The sequence below is a fragment of the Eretmochelys imbricata genome, chromosome 2 (genome assembly GCF_965152235.1).
Source record: "Eretmochelys imbricata isolate rEreImb1 chromosome 2, rEreImb1.hap1, whole genome shotgun sequence".
NCBI lineage: Eukaryota > Metazoa > Chordata > Testudines > Cheloniidae > Eretmochelys > Eretmochelys imbricata.
The window spans coordinates 231,388,881-231,404,160 of record NC_135573.1 but is presented as its reverse complement, the minus strand read 5'-3'; the positions used below and the strand labels follow the sequence as shown (position 1 = coordinate 231,404,160).

At 39.2% G+C, this 15,280-nt stretch overlaps 1 protein-coding gene across 1 annotated transcript in view; it reads right to left on the bottom strand.

The window, feature by feature from the left end:
* PLXDC2 (plexin domain containing 2) overlaps positions 1–15,280 on the bottom strand; it is a 408,784-nt gene that overhangs the window by 21,048 nt on the left and 372,456 nt on the right. Inside the window, exon 13 of the mRNA XM_077809446.1 lies at positions 8,158–8,318. Coding sequence (XP_077665572.1) covers positions 8,158–8,318 — 161 coding nt within the window. The remainder of the gene's footprint in view (positions 1–8,157; positions 8,319–15,280) is intronic.

Below are 15,280 nucleotides of genomic sequence, written 5' to 3'. Positions count from 1 at the left end.
TCCACGATTCGACGGTCCCTACCCAGGCCTTTTCCTTCCACGGGGAGGATGGACGAGAACACCACTTGTGCCTCAAACTCCTTTATCCTTCTTCCCAGAGCCACGTAGTCCGCAGTGATCCGCTCAAGGTCATTCTTGGCAGTATCATTGGTGCCCACGTGGAGAAGCAGGAAGGGGTACCGATCCGAGGGCTTGATGAGTCTCGGCAGTCTCTCCGTCACATCGCGAATCTTAGCCCCCGGCAAGCAGCAGACTTCTCGGTTTTCCCGGTCAGGGCGGCAGATAGATGACTCAGTCCCCCGGAGGAGAGAGTCCCCGACCACCACCACCCGCCTTCTCCTCTTGGGAGTGGTGGTCGTGGAACCCCCAACCTCAGGACATTTTGTCTAGTTTGTCCTTCACGCATAATTCCCTTTCACCCCTAAGGCTCACATTTGAATCAACCAAGTTACAGGGAGGAATATAACCTCATTCAAATGCAACTTCAGAAATTCCTGAACCATGTTTTCTCATATTTAATCTTTATACAGCACACCCTTCAATTAATCTGTTTCATATGTTCTTGTATTCACAGGCATGTAATCCACCATAATTGGCACATCATGCCTGGCTTTTTGCCAGACAAATCTTACATCCTGACTGCAGTATATTTTACGCTACATAGATTAGTGGATAAATTAATTATTTTTTAATTGTATTATAGCTAACTATTATTGTGGTTCATTAATTTTGTTGTATTTAAGGCGCCTAATGTGAGCTGTGGTTTTGTTAAAACAAATATGAAAGACATCAATTTTTATATGTGCATTATCCTCCAAAAATCAGCAAGGGGGAGTTTAAAGTCTCATCTTGCTGCAACATTCCTTATTCTCAAGAGACACTGTGAAAGAATTCCTGAGAGTCAGAGTCAATCTGTGACCTGATTCAAAAGGAAGTATCCCTGGCAACTAAATGTATTTTATTTTTATATTCCAAGAGAGGAAAAAAGATCTTAACAATAATTTAAAAAAGGACCTGAGCAAGCAATATCTTTTCTATTACATTGAAAATGCATCTTTACTCATTATGTTTTATTTATGTTTTATTTAAAAGGAATCCTCTAAAAGTAAATAGGCTCCATATGGTAATAAACATTTTTCTTGGTTTGTGGCCTGTTCCCATTGAGATGTCAATGAGAACAGGAGTGGTCCTTTTGTTTGAAAAGTTCATAATTCTTTCCACTTGACCACATACACATTTTATTTTCTGAGATAGAAACTTTCAGTATTATCCCCTAAATAAGTGCTATAGCACTTAATTATGAGTAGTCCAACAATAATAAACAAGGAAATGCATGTTGGATACACTGCAGAGAAGAAGAAATAGAGAGGTGTCAGATTACAATTTCAATCTTCCAAATGATTAATAAAAAAAGGATTTTTTTTGAAAAATTATGAAACTACCTTGACACCATTCTGTATAAATGATACAGATATCATTGCTAGTTAACTAATAAATACACACAAAAATCATACTATCAGTTAGGGTGACCAGATATCCTGATTTTATAGGGACAGTCCCGATATTTGGGGCTTTGTCTTATATTCATGCCAGTTACCCCTCACCCCCTGTCCCGATTTTTCACCCTTGCTATCTGGTCACCCAACTATCAGTTCAATATCTATTTTCTGTTCCAAGTGTAACTGAAGATATGTTTTGTGCTCAATAAACCAAGTACAAACACTTCAGCACCTACTTTGCTTCACTCTAAGGAAAAGTTCACAGAAATCTCAAGAACACTGCTTCTTTTGAAGTTAATAGCATTTTTCTTGTCTTGGGCATACAATTTGTGAAAACCCAGTATTCCACTAAGAATGTAGTAGACATAGTTAAATTAGCCCCGCAGACTGTAGCTTCCTTCCTTCGCCACTTTGGTTTGTTTTCAAAAAGAATGAAAAGAATGTGTGTATGCTCTCATGCATGCAGTGTGATGCCCATAAATCACACAAATGATGAAACACAGAAAAACGTACTTCAGCTTCATCCTTTTCTGTGCTCTTACATAAAAAGAGAGTGTTTGCTAATCAACCTCAGTAATGTAACCAATGTACAACTTAAAATATACAGACTCACAGCGGGCTAATACCCTCTACTGGGTTGTGATTTCTAAAGTGCACTAACATAATGCATGTTAAATGGTCTGTGTAGCCCCTGCTGGTGTGTAATTTAATGTTGTGCGGTTTGAAACAGCACTATGCTAAAGTGCACTGGGGAACCTTTAGTGCACACCAACAGGTTCTACACAGACCAATTAAAATGCATTATGTTAGAGCACTGAAAAAATCACACCCCATGTAGAATGCATTACTCCTCTGCGTAGACGAGTTCTTAGTGCAGAGACCAGAGGGGTATGTGTGTGTGTATAAAACTTTATTAATTGTACAGCTACAAGACTACTCAAAAGTGCTTTAGTACATAGATACTCTATCAATATTCAGTCTGAGTTTTCCTGCTTGTAGCAATGGAATGAGGAGTTAGCCCTTCATCTTTTTTGTTTATTGTACAATTGAGTGCCAAATTTTCTGCTGGTATAAACTGGCACAGCCCTTCTAGTTCACTGCAGCAGTGGCAGTTGATACCAGCTGTGAATTTGGCATGTCTTTAACATACTCTTTTAGGATTCCATCCAAATCCATTGATTTCAAAGGGAGTCTTTCCACTGAAGAAAGTGAGAGCTAGGTTGTTCTTTTACCATCTCCAGAATTAGTGGAAGCTGTAAGACTGTATGCCAACCTCTGGTGTATGTTCTTCTTGCATTGGTATTACTACAGTCTCTGGTGGACTTTCTGGTTTTGACCTTTTTTCTGGTTTCTTTTTTTGATAAAGTTGCTGATGGCTGTTGGAACAACCTGGACTTATCTTTTTGGAATAGCATTTCCCAAGAAATTCCATCAACTGCTATGTATTTATTCTAAGGTATGTCTAAAATACTGTACACTTCTAGACAATTCCTTCCCTTTTAAAAGAAATACTACTGTGGTCCACGTAATGATTCCCAGTGCTGTAAGAACATTACTACAAGCTGTAGGGTAGGTTCCATTATTGTAGAATTCTGGGTTTCCAGTCAAAAGGTGAAAAAAACCCCTAATTTTCTGGGAAATGACACAAGAGGTATTCTGTGTTCTATCATGTCATTAACTGACATGGAAATATTAGCTACATGTGTGCTACTTCAAAGAAATTTGTTTTAATTGCCCTGTCTTCTTTTCCTTTGGCAGCAATCCAGCTCAGAATATTTACTGTTTGCTTTTCTCCTGAATAATAAACATGAACTACCACTTCCAAGAGGGTGAATAAGTGTTCCAACTTGGAACTATAAAGGAATCATGCTGCCTAAAATAATCCTTCTCTCTCTACCCATTCCCTCCTGAAAACATGCAAAGCTCGAAACATAGTTGCCATAGAAAGCACTACTAATACATTGTTCCTGCTTTCTTTGTCTGGGTTCCCTGCTCCATTTGGATACGTTTATTCTCCTCCAATCCAAAGAGTTGAAAAAGGGGCAGTGCCATCTCAGAGGACAATTTGAAAGCCAGCCATGGAACTTGATACACAATTTTCAATCTATGAAGTTCTCTTATAATCAATTCATTGCTGATATCCATTACTCTGTACTTGATTGTTGGATAGACTCTAAAATATACTGAGGATTATTAAATACCTGCAAGTTCATTAATATGTGATAAGAAGAAATGACTGATTAATAACTACCTCTTTTATAGTGAAAACTGACCTTTCTGACCAGTACTAAAATCTCCACCAAGAATCCCCCATCCTTGCAAATGATGTCAAATTCTTGCTGACTTAGCCTACGTCTGCGCTGCTAGGTAGGGGTGTGATTCCCAGCCTGCAGAGACATAAGTGTGCTGGCTCTCCTCCGAGCTAGCCTGCTAACATAGTAGTGTAGCGTGGTAGCGTGGACAGCAGCATTGGTGACACAGGCTCGCTCCCTTGAGTACATACCTCTGGGGTTCAGGTGGGTTTGTACTCAGAGCGGCTAGCCTGTGCTACCACTGTGGCTGTCCGTGCTTCCTGAAGGCACACTGCTATTTTTAGCACACTTGCTCAGATGAATACTAGCACAAGTGTGTCTACATGAACTGGGAATCACACCCCTCGCTCTTAGTGTAGATGTATCCATTTATATTCCAACTAAGGAGTATCGCATTTGTTATTTTATTACCATTTCCTAAAACATGTCAAAATTATTCCATTTTTAAGTAAAGCATTTTCTATTTCAAAACACAAAGTTAAAAGAGGAGTAAAATCTTTTTCGGTTCATTACATTAACAAGCTAACAAAACATCAGCAGAGATTGTCCTATACATCTGTTGTTATGGTAAATATTTGCTATTAAAATAGATGGCAATAGATAGTATAATGAAGAGCAGTGAATAATAAAATGCTTTGATTAGTGAAAATTAATTGCAGTTTGCGGTCTTCTTTCAAAAAAACGTTGTATAAATAGCAAATGAAACCTGTCAATGCTAACTAAGAGTATGTACTGTATAGGTGTCATGGGGTCCAGTCAGAGTACATGCTACAGGGCAGTTGGTTTATGTAGGGTGACTGGCTATCCAGCATAATGATATATAGACTGCAAATGGAAATCACACTGCAGTCTCTTCCTACTGTGTTATGATGCAGGAACAACATATAATTGTAGTATGTAATCAAACAAATGGAAGTAGCTATACATACAAACTCCAATTAAAGGGGCTCATCTGTGACTTCCTAACTGACAACCAAAATATTTCTGGGTCACAGCATTTAGACCCAGTCCAGACACAAACACCCTCCGCATGGAAAAAGTCTTATACAGTTTAATAAAACCCAAAGGGTTCTATAGCAGTCTCTCTATAAACCTACAGAATCTAGTAGAAAATTACATACTTCATAGAGAATTAAAAGATCATCCTACAGAATTTAAGAGTGGATTCTTTGTATTTCTGTTACAGAATTCTATAACTTGGGTTAAAAATTCTGTACAAAGGTTATCATTAAATTCAATAAGATGTTTTATAAGGGTGCAGATAGCTTGTTTTTATAAGCATAGGAAAGCCAGGTCCATTTCCTCTCTTTCTTCTCTCCCCATCAATACATTGGCTATTTGTTTATTGCATTGACTAGCCTTCACTCTGGAGACCTAGATTCAAATCTTGATTGAGTATGACAAATGAGAATGAATTTTTGGCTTCACCTTGAGCCTTGACTAAACCACCACTCAAGGCAAGGAGGTACAGTTCATGCTCTATGCTCAAGGAACACCAATTCTGGAAAAGCAGAATGGTTATAGGTCAATTGTTCAGATACAATTATGTGAAGAAGTTGCCTGCCTGCCTATCCGTGCTTTAAGTCATACAAAATATATGAAAACAATGTTTTTTCCTGTTCACTACTCTTATTTTACCTAACATTTGTGTGTGTGTGTTCAGGGGAAGGGAAGATTTCTTTCATGCTATTTGATCAAGCCTGTGGCAACATTTCTCAATCCATATCCTACAATACTAACACCAGATCTATATTATACTCATCTCCAATAAATAAGGTAAGTTAGCTATTTTGGAGAACCTTGCTAACCCTGTTGACTGGGTATTTTGGTCTCAAATCACCCTCAAACAAGGATTCCTTTACATCATTGTGCTACCAGCATCATTTACTCAGAAATCTCTCTTATTCCCAGTCATGAATCTTTATGCTGACAGAACCTTTTGTATTGTTTCTACAACCAAATGAGTAAATGCTTTTGTATAAGTTGCCTCCATATAACAATTATAATTTATCATCTTCCTCTATATTCCCTCCCACATATGCATATTTGTTCTTTCCAAAAGCAAATCTTAGGGGGATACATTCTCATCTCCATGTGTGGGAGTTGCATGTGCATACCCTTGTGCACCAGGTGAGAAGGATGAATTTTTATCATGCATTTTCTCAATTGGCCAAACTACTTATAGTTTTTGTTTGTGAAATTAAATGGTCAGTGGTAGTAGTTAAGAAAGTATCTGAAAAGATCAAACAATAAAACTATACTTAATACAAGCAATCAGTGCAAGAACCAACTGTATTTCAGAAAGCAATAGCATTCTCCTATACTGTAGGCTGCAGATACTTGCTATTATATTTCCAAAGCCGTGGTAATGTTCTAAAATTCAGAATAATCCTTTTCTCTACTCATTTTCGAACACCTAAAAAATCAATAAAAATACTCTGCAAGTCTGAGTCTCAGTGTTCAAGGAACATCTTTACCTGTTATCATGAAACTGATTACAAGAAGCCTACCCCTTCCTGGCACAATACCCAGGCTTGTACTTTTGTTAATTTTCACAGAACTTATGGTTTTCACAAGTATTATATCATTGCCAGAAAAAAAAAGAATTATGTAGTTTACAGCACTAGTAATAAGGGTAATAGTCATAGTTTTGATGATCACTGGTTTGTTAATACCAATAACTGTCCTTATTTTCATGCATCCTATTCATTTTGGGTAGGATAGAAAGATCATGTTACCACATTTTCTAACAGCCTGTCTTGAAAACTAGTAAGCTAGTTCATTAGCATTGAATGCTGGGATTACTTCACTTTTGGTGACAGTAAATATATTATGTAGTAGATGGCTCTACTATTCCAAGGAGAACTGTGTACAATTGTACTATAATACAAAGGATTAATAATAATAAATTGTTAACTTGTAGAATTTCTGCTCTGGACCATGTAACTACGCACCTCAGAAACTCCCTTTTAATATGCATTTTACTGTTAGCCAGTACCTTGTTTCTGTCCTTTTGAAAAATGGTGTTACCACACAAATCAAGTCTTTTTGGAAGGTTTTGTTAACAGATAAATAAGTTTCCCATGCCAGGGTCAATTAAAGCTAGTGAAAAATACAGTGGGCCAAATTTTCTGCTTAATGGAAATAGACACAACTTCATTGACTTCAGCGGAGTTGGGTTCACTTACGTCAACAGAAATTTGCCTCAGTATGTCACTTAGATATGTATGAAAAATTCATGAGTTTGTTATTTGGATCCTGATCCCAAATGGTTAATGTAGTTACATAGCCTGAGCTCTCACAATACTTGTAAGCATTTCATTTTGATTTCTGTCACTACTCTTGCATGTAAGTTCTCTATTTAACTATAAAGTAACTTTAAAGATGAAGCCATGTTTAATTTACATTTCAATTCATGCTCCTGTTACTAAGAATGAACTTTTTATCAATAATCCAGACCCTTTTGGCTGATCTTCGACCTAAGCAATCCCCAGGTAACTCCTTCATGATATTTCCAGTTGTTATGCATCTTTATTGTTGTCTGTTGCAAGTATCCATATTCTTAAAAGTAAGCCAATACTGCAAGTTGGTTTCATGCATAGTCTCAGTTTTCTTTTTTGTATAGCAAGTATATATTTAGCTTGATACAGATGAACTCTGCTGAGCTCCAAAAGAAATATTTATCACAGCAGAGTGCAGATCCTAACAATATACTGGAGCCACAAATACCTGCAATAGGAATAATGTTCCAGTCTCATGTTGTCAGACACTGTCAGGTACTGTATTAAAGGATTTCAATAAATGAATCTGTTGCAAAAGTGTCTGGCTTACCCCAAGCATTATTAAACTTGCCATAGGTCAGGCATTTTGCAGAATTTACTAGTGCACATATTCTTTTATTTTTACGCTAGACAAATAAGCAGATTAAAAAATAAATACAAGCTCGCAAATAAAATGACAACGTGCATCTATTACACAGTTACCAATAAATCTAGTGACAACATGTTATTTTAAGTGAGTAAAATGTAAGATAGCAAGAGATTTTGTGACTATGACTGATAACTGAAATGACTGCATATGGCCTTTGAATACATATTGGGTAAAAAACGCCTACTTTCTTGAAATAAAAGGAGTGTCGTGAGGGGTGGGGGAAGTGGCTGTATTTATAGCAGCAGGTTTTGGGTTAGGTATTTAAGAGTCTTTAAACATTACAGATTAAAGCTAGTACCAATCAGGATTCTAAGAACAGTCTGTAGTTTAAGCTTAGAAAGTACTATTCTGTAGACTGAATAATCATGTTAAACAAGTAACAGAATTAGTGACCCATCATGGCACCGTTGACTTACCTCAATAAAGAAGAGACTAGCTGCTGACGTTGGATGATGGTACATATAGACTGTCACAAGGATGGCTGCTGCTACAATGAGGACCAATATCAGAATTCCAACAATTAAACCAGCATGGAGAGTTCCACCTTTCTTCTCTGCAGCGCTATCGTCTGTAGAAGCTACAAGCATGGAATACTTTTTAGCATGGCAACTGTTTTGCGATTAAGAGAGATTATTTCTTCTCGTCTACAATAAATTATTAAAATGACAATTGAACATTTGTTTTCTCTGTCCTACATTTTCCTACTATTCTCAATGGCCCACGTTGCAGAAAGAAATTACATCTTCCTTTCCCCATATGCGTATTCATATAATGTTAATGAAATGACATTTCCAAATGTTTTATTATTTCTAGCTCAATAAACAAAATTAATATCCTTCTTTCTGAAAGTAATTTGAACATTCTAAAGTTCCTAATTATCTACATAATGAATTTACATAAGAACAAAATTTGACTTTGATTTACCCAAAAAACTATCACAGTTGTCCTACAGACATCAAGTATTAATTGAATACATTTTGAAATATGTATTTTGTCATTTTTTTTTGCAAGCTTCAATTTGAGAGATGTCACAGTTCCCTGTGAGGGGTAGCTAATAAACACATTCTGAAAGCCTGATTCATTAGCTTGGAGAATGATTTCCCAAAGTCCTGTGCAACTGAATCACATTGCAAAAGTGTAACAAATGAATGTTAAATGACCCTCAAATATTTAAATCTTAGTATGAAGGGAGCACAAGTATTACTGAAGTTGATCATTTTGTTAAACTTTATACTGATGGGTCTCTTGTTGTATTATACATTTGCCTTGGGGAAAGAAGACATACCAGAGTATATCCTGTAAAGCAAATAACACCTCCACTCCCAGGTAAATCAACCAATTGAAAATCTGATTAACAGTGTTATCATCATGATGAAAGAATCTCATTAAGTTAGTTAGTTGTCATCTGTGGTACTGGTTGCACTTGGGCGAGTCCGATTCCTATTTTGGGCACCCCAGAGAATTTTAGCAATTTCAAACATCAACAGTAGGTTAATCAGCTACTATTGCCTATAAAGAGAATTCACATGTAATCAGTTACCATACTGTACATAGAAAAGAAACAAGAAGAAGGGGAAGGCCTTAGAATGATTCAGAAGCCCTAACTTAGTTTTAAGACCAACTGGAACATGTGATTTGCATACAAAAGCTAATATTGGTGCTTGTGTTCCCATCCTTGTCTGCCATTTTGTCTTTCGAACAATCACCTGTGTCATCTGCTTTCACGTGACCCATTCCGGGCTTCTGAATCACTCCAAAGCCACCCCCTTCTTATTTCTTTTCTACATATAGTGTGGAACTGATTGAGTGACAGTTCTATTTTTATGCAACTGAAAGCTGAACTCATTAACAAGGACCCTTCACTTTTAAGCCCCTCTCCAAAACACATTTCTGTCATGTCGCCTATAATGACGTTTGTTGAGTTGTATTGAAATCCCTTTTGTTGTTCCCTTTCCCAGACTAGGATGTATCTGTTTGTCCTTAATTAGTGAGATCCTCAGGGCAGGGACTGCACCTTCTCATGTGCCTGAAAAGCTCCTAGTACCTCTCAGGCACCACTGCAAACAAATGATACATAAAAATAGTAATAACTACTGTACATGATCTTTTAGCATTCACCAGCTGGTCAACAGATCATTCAAAGCATATCTTAGACAAGGAAAATTGAAAAAGAACAGGAAAGGGACTATCTATCTAGGTTCTCTCACAATGATGCCTGTCACGGTACCAGCTGAGCACTTAGGATGAATGGTTAACTCGCATGATCCCAGCTACACATGTTCATGCACAGTAGTACTCTCAGATGGAATCAAACTGTATAAAGCTAGAGGTCCATAAACAAAACCATGGGAAGGAATTTAAAATGCTACCCTAACTTGGGATCTTGGAGAAGAGCATGAACATCTGATCCTATTTCCTCCTACAGATTTCCTTTCGTGCCTATAGGTAAAGCAGCAGGAAACTCCTTGGAAGCCAGTAGTCTTCTCTTCCAGGTCTTCCAGCAGCTGGCTATGGAACACTTCACATGTTGCAGGCTCAGATAGCAGTTGGCCAGCCTAAGCGTCTCTCCTCTGCTTTCACAGCACTAAGCTCAACCACAAGAGCCCATGGGGCCCAGGTCCATCCTGCCCTTCTTGTAGCCTGCGGGGTTGGGGGTGTTGCAAAGCCAGGCAAAAGAAGAAGAAAGTAAAAGATGAGAGAAAGAGAAACAAGAGACAGAAAAGGATGGGAGAGAGAAAGAAAATGGGCAGAAAAGGAAGAAGAGGAGACAAATGTGCTTGAATATGGTGTAACAGAGCTGGGGGGCCCACATCATTACAAGGGGTATGGGCTCCTACAGCAAAAAGAAGTTGTGGGGCCTTCGCCATTTCAGTGCACTTTAAATTGAATTAAATTTCTTTTTTCTCACTGTTCACAGCTAGGAGCAGATACATTTCAAAATTGCTATGCTAATCATGTTTCACATTTCAAGGGGTCTAACTAATTTTTGTACCAACTGCACAATTTTTTACTACCATGGGTCCCATTCTGCCATCTTTCCTTATGACACAAGTACACCAGATGAAGTGTGCAGATGTGAGTTGATCCCATGACTGGCTGCATTCGGGGCCATTATAGGACCAGTGAAAAAAAGGAAGATGGCTTTTAAAGATTTTACCTTTACCAAGAGATAATTTAAGCTAGTCCAGTGGTTCTCAGTCTGCAACTGCAGGCCATTTGCAGCCCAATCAGCACACAGCAGCGGCCCATGTGACATCCTCAGGGCCACACAGGTAGTATATATATTGTTTGGATGTGGTCCACATACCACAGAGAGCAGCATATGCGGCCCACAATGGTAAATAGAAAAGGAGTACTTGTGGCACCTTAGAGACTAACCAATGTATTTGAGCATAAGCTTTTGTGAGCTACAGCTCACTTCATCAGATGCATAAAGTGGAAAATACAGTCAGGAGATTTATATACACACAGATATAAATCTCCTGACTGTATTTTCCACTTTATGCTTCCGATGAAGTGAGCTGTAGCTCACGAAAGCTTATGCTCAAATAAATTGGTTAGTCTCTAAGGTGCCACAAGTCCTCCTTTTCTTTTTGCGAATACAGACTAACACAGCTGCTACTCTGAAACCTGTCACAATGGTAAATAGGTTGAGAACCGCTGATCTAGCCGCAGGAGCAAATTTGTGGGGAAGAGGGGAGAATCTGGAATCATTCAGCTTTCCCTGCTCCTCTCCAGGATTACCAAAATCTTCAGATAGGGCAGTTTTACCCTGTGGTGTGGCTGTATAATTCATCAGGCAGTCAATGGGACAACGCATGGTGTAAAGTACCACTCAGTGGACTGAGAGTGACAGAAACAGGCCCTAAGTCATTTATAAAATGGCTATATGCTGCACCTGAGACTAGACTGCATTATAAAAGCTCAAACTGAAATTTTCAGTTTATACACTGTAATAAGGATAATAATATTTAGTATGTGTACAAGCTTTACATGCTCAAAGCACTATGCAAACATCAATTAATTTATCTAGAGGTCAGCAGGAGAGGCCTGCTTTATGTTACATGCCCTGGGCCAGACAGTGAACCCTTTATTTGCAGTGATGAGCAGTTACTTGCACAAACAGTCCCATTGACTCACCAGTAGGAGTAAGGGATTCATAAACTGACCCCCCACTAGTTACTTTTCCTTTTACAACTGCCTACTCCTTTGCTCTTCCACTGAATGCTGGATTAGCACAAGTTAAATTTACTTGACCATTTACACCCATTTTCTGACCAACTTATGCCTGACAAGTACTTTGTATCACTACTTTGTGGACTATCATATGCTACAGACATCTGAAAGACAGGTTCTAGCCAGGGAGTGGGGACCAGATCAAGTTAATCCCTTTACTTTGATACACTGTCAGTATTTACTACCTGGATTTGTAAGAGACTCCAAATGATAGCAGCCTGTCAGTATTTCTTCTAGCCCATTGTGTAAAGCATTCCAAATACACTGAAATAATGATCAGAATGGCAAATGCAAAAAATAATAAAATATAAATACATGGTTTTCTAAATGACAAGTGTAAGTGACTAGTGAGTTCCATAATCAAACTTCAGTTCATTGACCTCAGTGTTAGAATGCTGAAGAGAAATTGATTTCACTCTGTTTGCACAGACAATAAACAGTGTTGTCAACTGTGGAAAATATCCTCTGCCATAAATCAAGGACAGGTCTTTAAAAAGCCACAGAGGGGAATGCTAGAAAGAAGCCTTGGAATCTTTCTCAGGTGCAAAAATATTAAGCTTATCACAGCCTATCTCCTGCTTCAGGCAAGGCTAAACCTGTAAGGAGGATATTTGTCTTGATGACCAATCCCTTCCTGATGGCAGCTCTCACCAATGAGCTTCCCTCATACTCTCCTTTTCTTTTGCTCCAGCTGTGGGTGTTACAGATAGCATGTTCTGTTTACTAGAGGGTCACACACATCATAGCTTGTGTAGGCTGAGTTTATGGCACACACCAAGGGCTCCTTCCATCCTTTCATTTTGCCCGACCAACTCGAGCTCCCTGTGTGGTCCCCCTTTATTTCAGGGACTCCCTACAACTCCCCCCAGTCACTCCCTTGCCAGAAGTTCTGTGTGCCCTTCCATTTCCACTTCCGCCATACTCCCCACTCCCCCTTTTCATCCCATGGCAGGGGCTCTGCATACTAACTAATCTCCATACCAATTCCCACCCCCCAAAGGTTCTGTGTGCTCTCCATTCCCTTCTCTTCCCATTTCAGAATCCAACATTCTCCTCCCCATGGATAGGGTTCTGTGTGCACCTCAGTCCACTTTGTCTCTGCATGTCCCTCCATACTAGGGGCCCCCAATCTCTACCATCACCAGGTTTTCTGTTTGTCTCCACTCTCTTCCCTTTCCAAGCGCTCTGTCTGACCTTCATAACTCCTGTTCCCCCCCATTTCCTCCTTTCTTCTGGCTTACCAGGGGCTCTGCATGTCCTTCTTCCTCCTTTACCAACCTGCCATCCACCAAAGGTTCTGTGTGCCCCATTCTACCCTCCCTCCATATCAGGGTCTCCAATCTCTTCATGTCTCCTTTCTCCTCCATCCTTATTCTTCTTTCTGTCTGGGAGATATAAGCCATTCAGGATGTCAACATGCTAAAACTCTATTGGAAGGATGGGCAGAGATGAGAGGCTGGAAGGTGTTAATGGGTGCCATCAATCAGTTCTTTGTCCTACAGACAATTGCAGAGGTGCTTGAGGCCTGGCTGTGCTGAAGATCTGGCAGGGGCTTCATGTGTCCCCCATTTCCCACCTTTCGGTTTTCCAAGTTCCTCCCAAATCCACAGGGCTCTGGTTGCCTACAACATTCCCTGAAATTTTGGAATTCATTGGATGGCCTGACAGACAGACATGCCATTGAATTGAGTATAAGGCCTTTGCAATTTCACCCAATTACTCAAATAAAAATTGTTCTAGTATAACTCTTAAACCAAAGGAGCATGTTCAAATGTGCAGGTTAGTCTGCTTTTCATTATGGACTGTGGAGCAGGAAGGAAACAGAGGGTAATTACATGCTTTTTAAAAAACAAACACACAAATGAGCTAAATATTAATTCATTTCAGTCTCCTGCTGCTGGAAGTTCTTCCAAGGAAGCCCTGGTCTACAATGCCAACTTACATTGGTATGACTACATCGCTCAGGCTGTGGAAAATCCCCTGAGAGACATAGCTGTACCAACCTAACTCCAAATGTAGACAGCGCTATGTTGACGGTGAAGCCCTCCTGTCGACATAGCTACCACCTCTTGGAGAGGTGGAGTACCTGCGTTGGGTGCTACAGCGGGCACAGCTGCACTACTGTAAGTGTCGACAAGCCCATACAGACGATGAGTGAAAATCAGAAATGTTTCCATAACTGGATAGTTTACCTTTAAAAACATATTTTAAAAACACACAGACTAGCTGGTTTGATTTTAGATTATGTCGTGGCTTATGGTTCGATTAGCTCCTTCAGACATTCTAGTGTAGAAAGACATCAGAGAGACTCAAAGATACATTATAAAGAGACCTACCCTGTTCCTTTTACATTCAATGGGAATTTTGCAAGAATGTATCCAAAATCTTAATTAAAAAAAAAAAAAAGCCAAACTGGCAATGGTATGCACATCTTGTAAAACCCATTTTGCTGTATTTATAGCATTTGCCTCCCTATAGCACACTAACCATTCAGCTCCATAGAACAGTATACATGACAGACAGTACTATAGTATACTGCCTGCAAGATCTGCCCCATAGTTCAGCTTGATGCTAGCTTTCCACTATGCTATTATTATAATAGAGATTGTGAGGGCACCTGCCCCTCAATAATGTAGGAAGGAAGGGAAGGGGCTAACTAGGAATCCATTAGAGCAGAAATATAAAGAGAAGAGAGTGGAAGGCTAAGGGAAAATCCCTGAAGGTCTACTACTATTTCTTCGGTGGAAGCCTTGTCTGCCCACCCCCACAGGACAGAGTTAGTGAACTTCCAGACCAGGAAGCAAGGAGGAACTGAGGAGCTACACTGACAAGTTATTTTGTTTGAAAGAAATTTTCTAAGTTATGCATTTCTTCTTTAGGCCTAAGTTGAAGCAAGCCAGCCCTTCTTATCAGTTTGCCCTTATATTTTAGACCAGACTCCAAAAAGCCCTGCTCATAAATCCCAATATAGCTGTACATATGTGTGCACCTGAAAGTGGCAGGACGCATTTTTGTTTTTGTTTTTGTTTTCCTTTTCCAGTTACTCCTGGCTATGGCCCAGGTCACATCCACACAGAACTCTTCTTCACTTATATATTGAGGCATTTAAAAATAACGTTTAAAAGTTTATCAATGTAAACTGATCTCCTGATAACACCTGTGGGCCATGTGGAGTGGGGCACAAGACCTCAAGGCAATTTGGGGGAGGTGTGGGGAACCACAGCAGAGCTGGGGGGGACACAGAAGACCTTGAGAGATGTAGAAGGGCAAAAAAGGTGAAATTTGTAATTCACATTAAACATT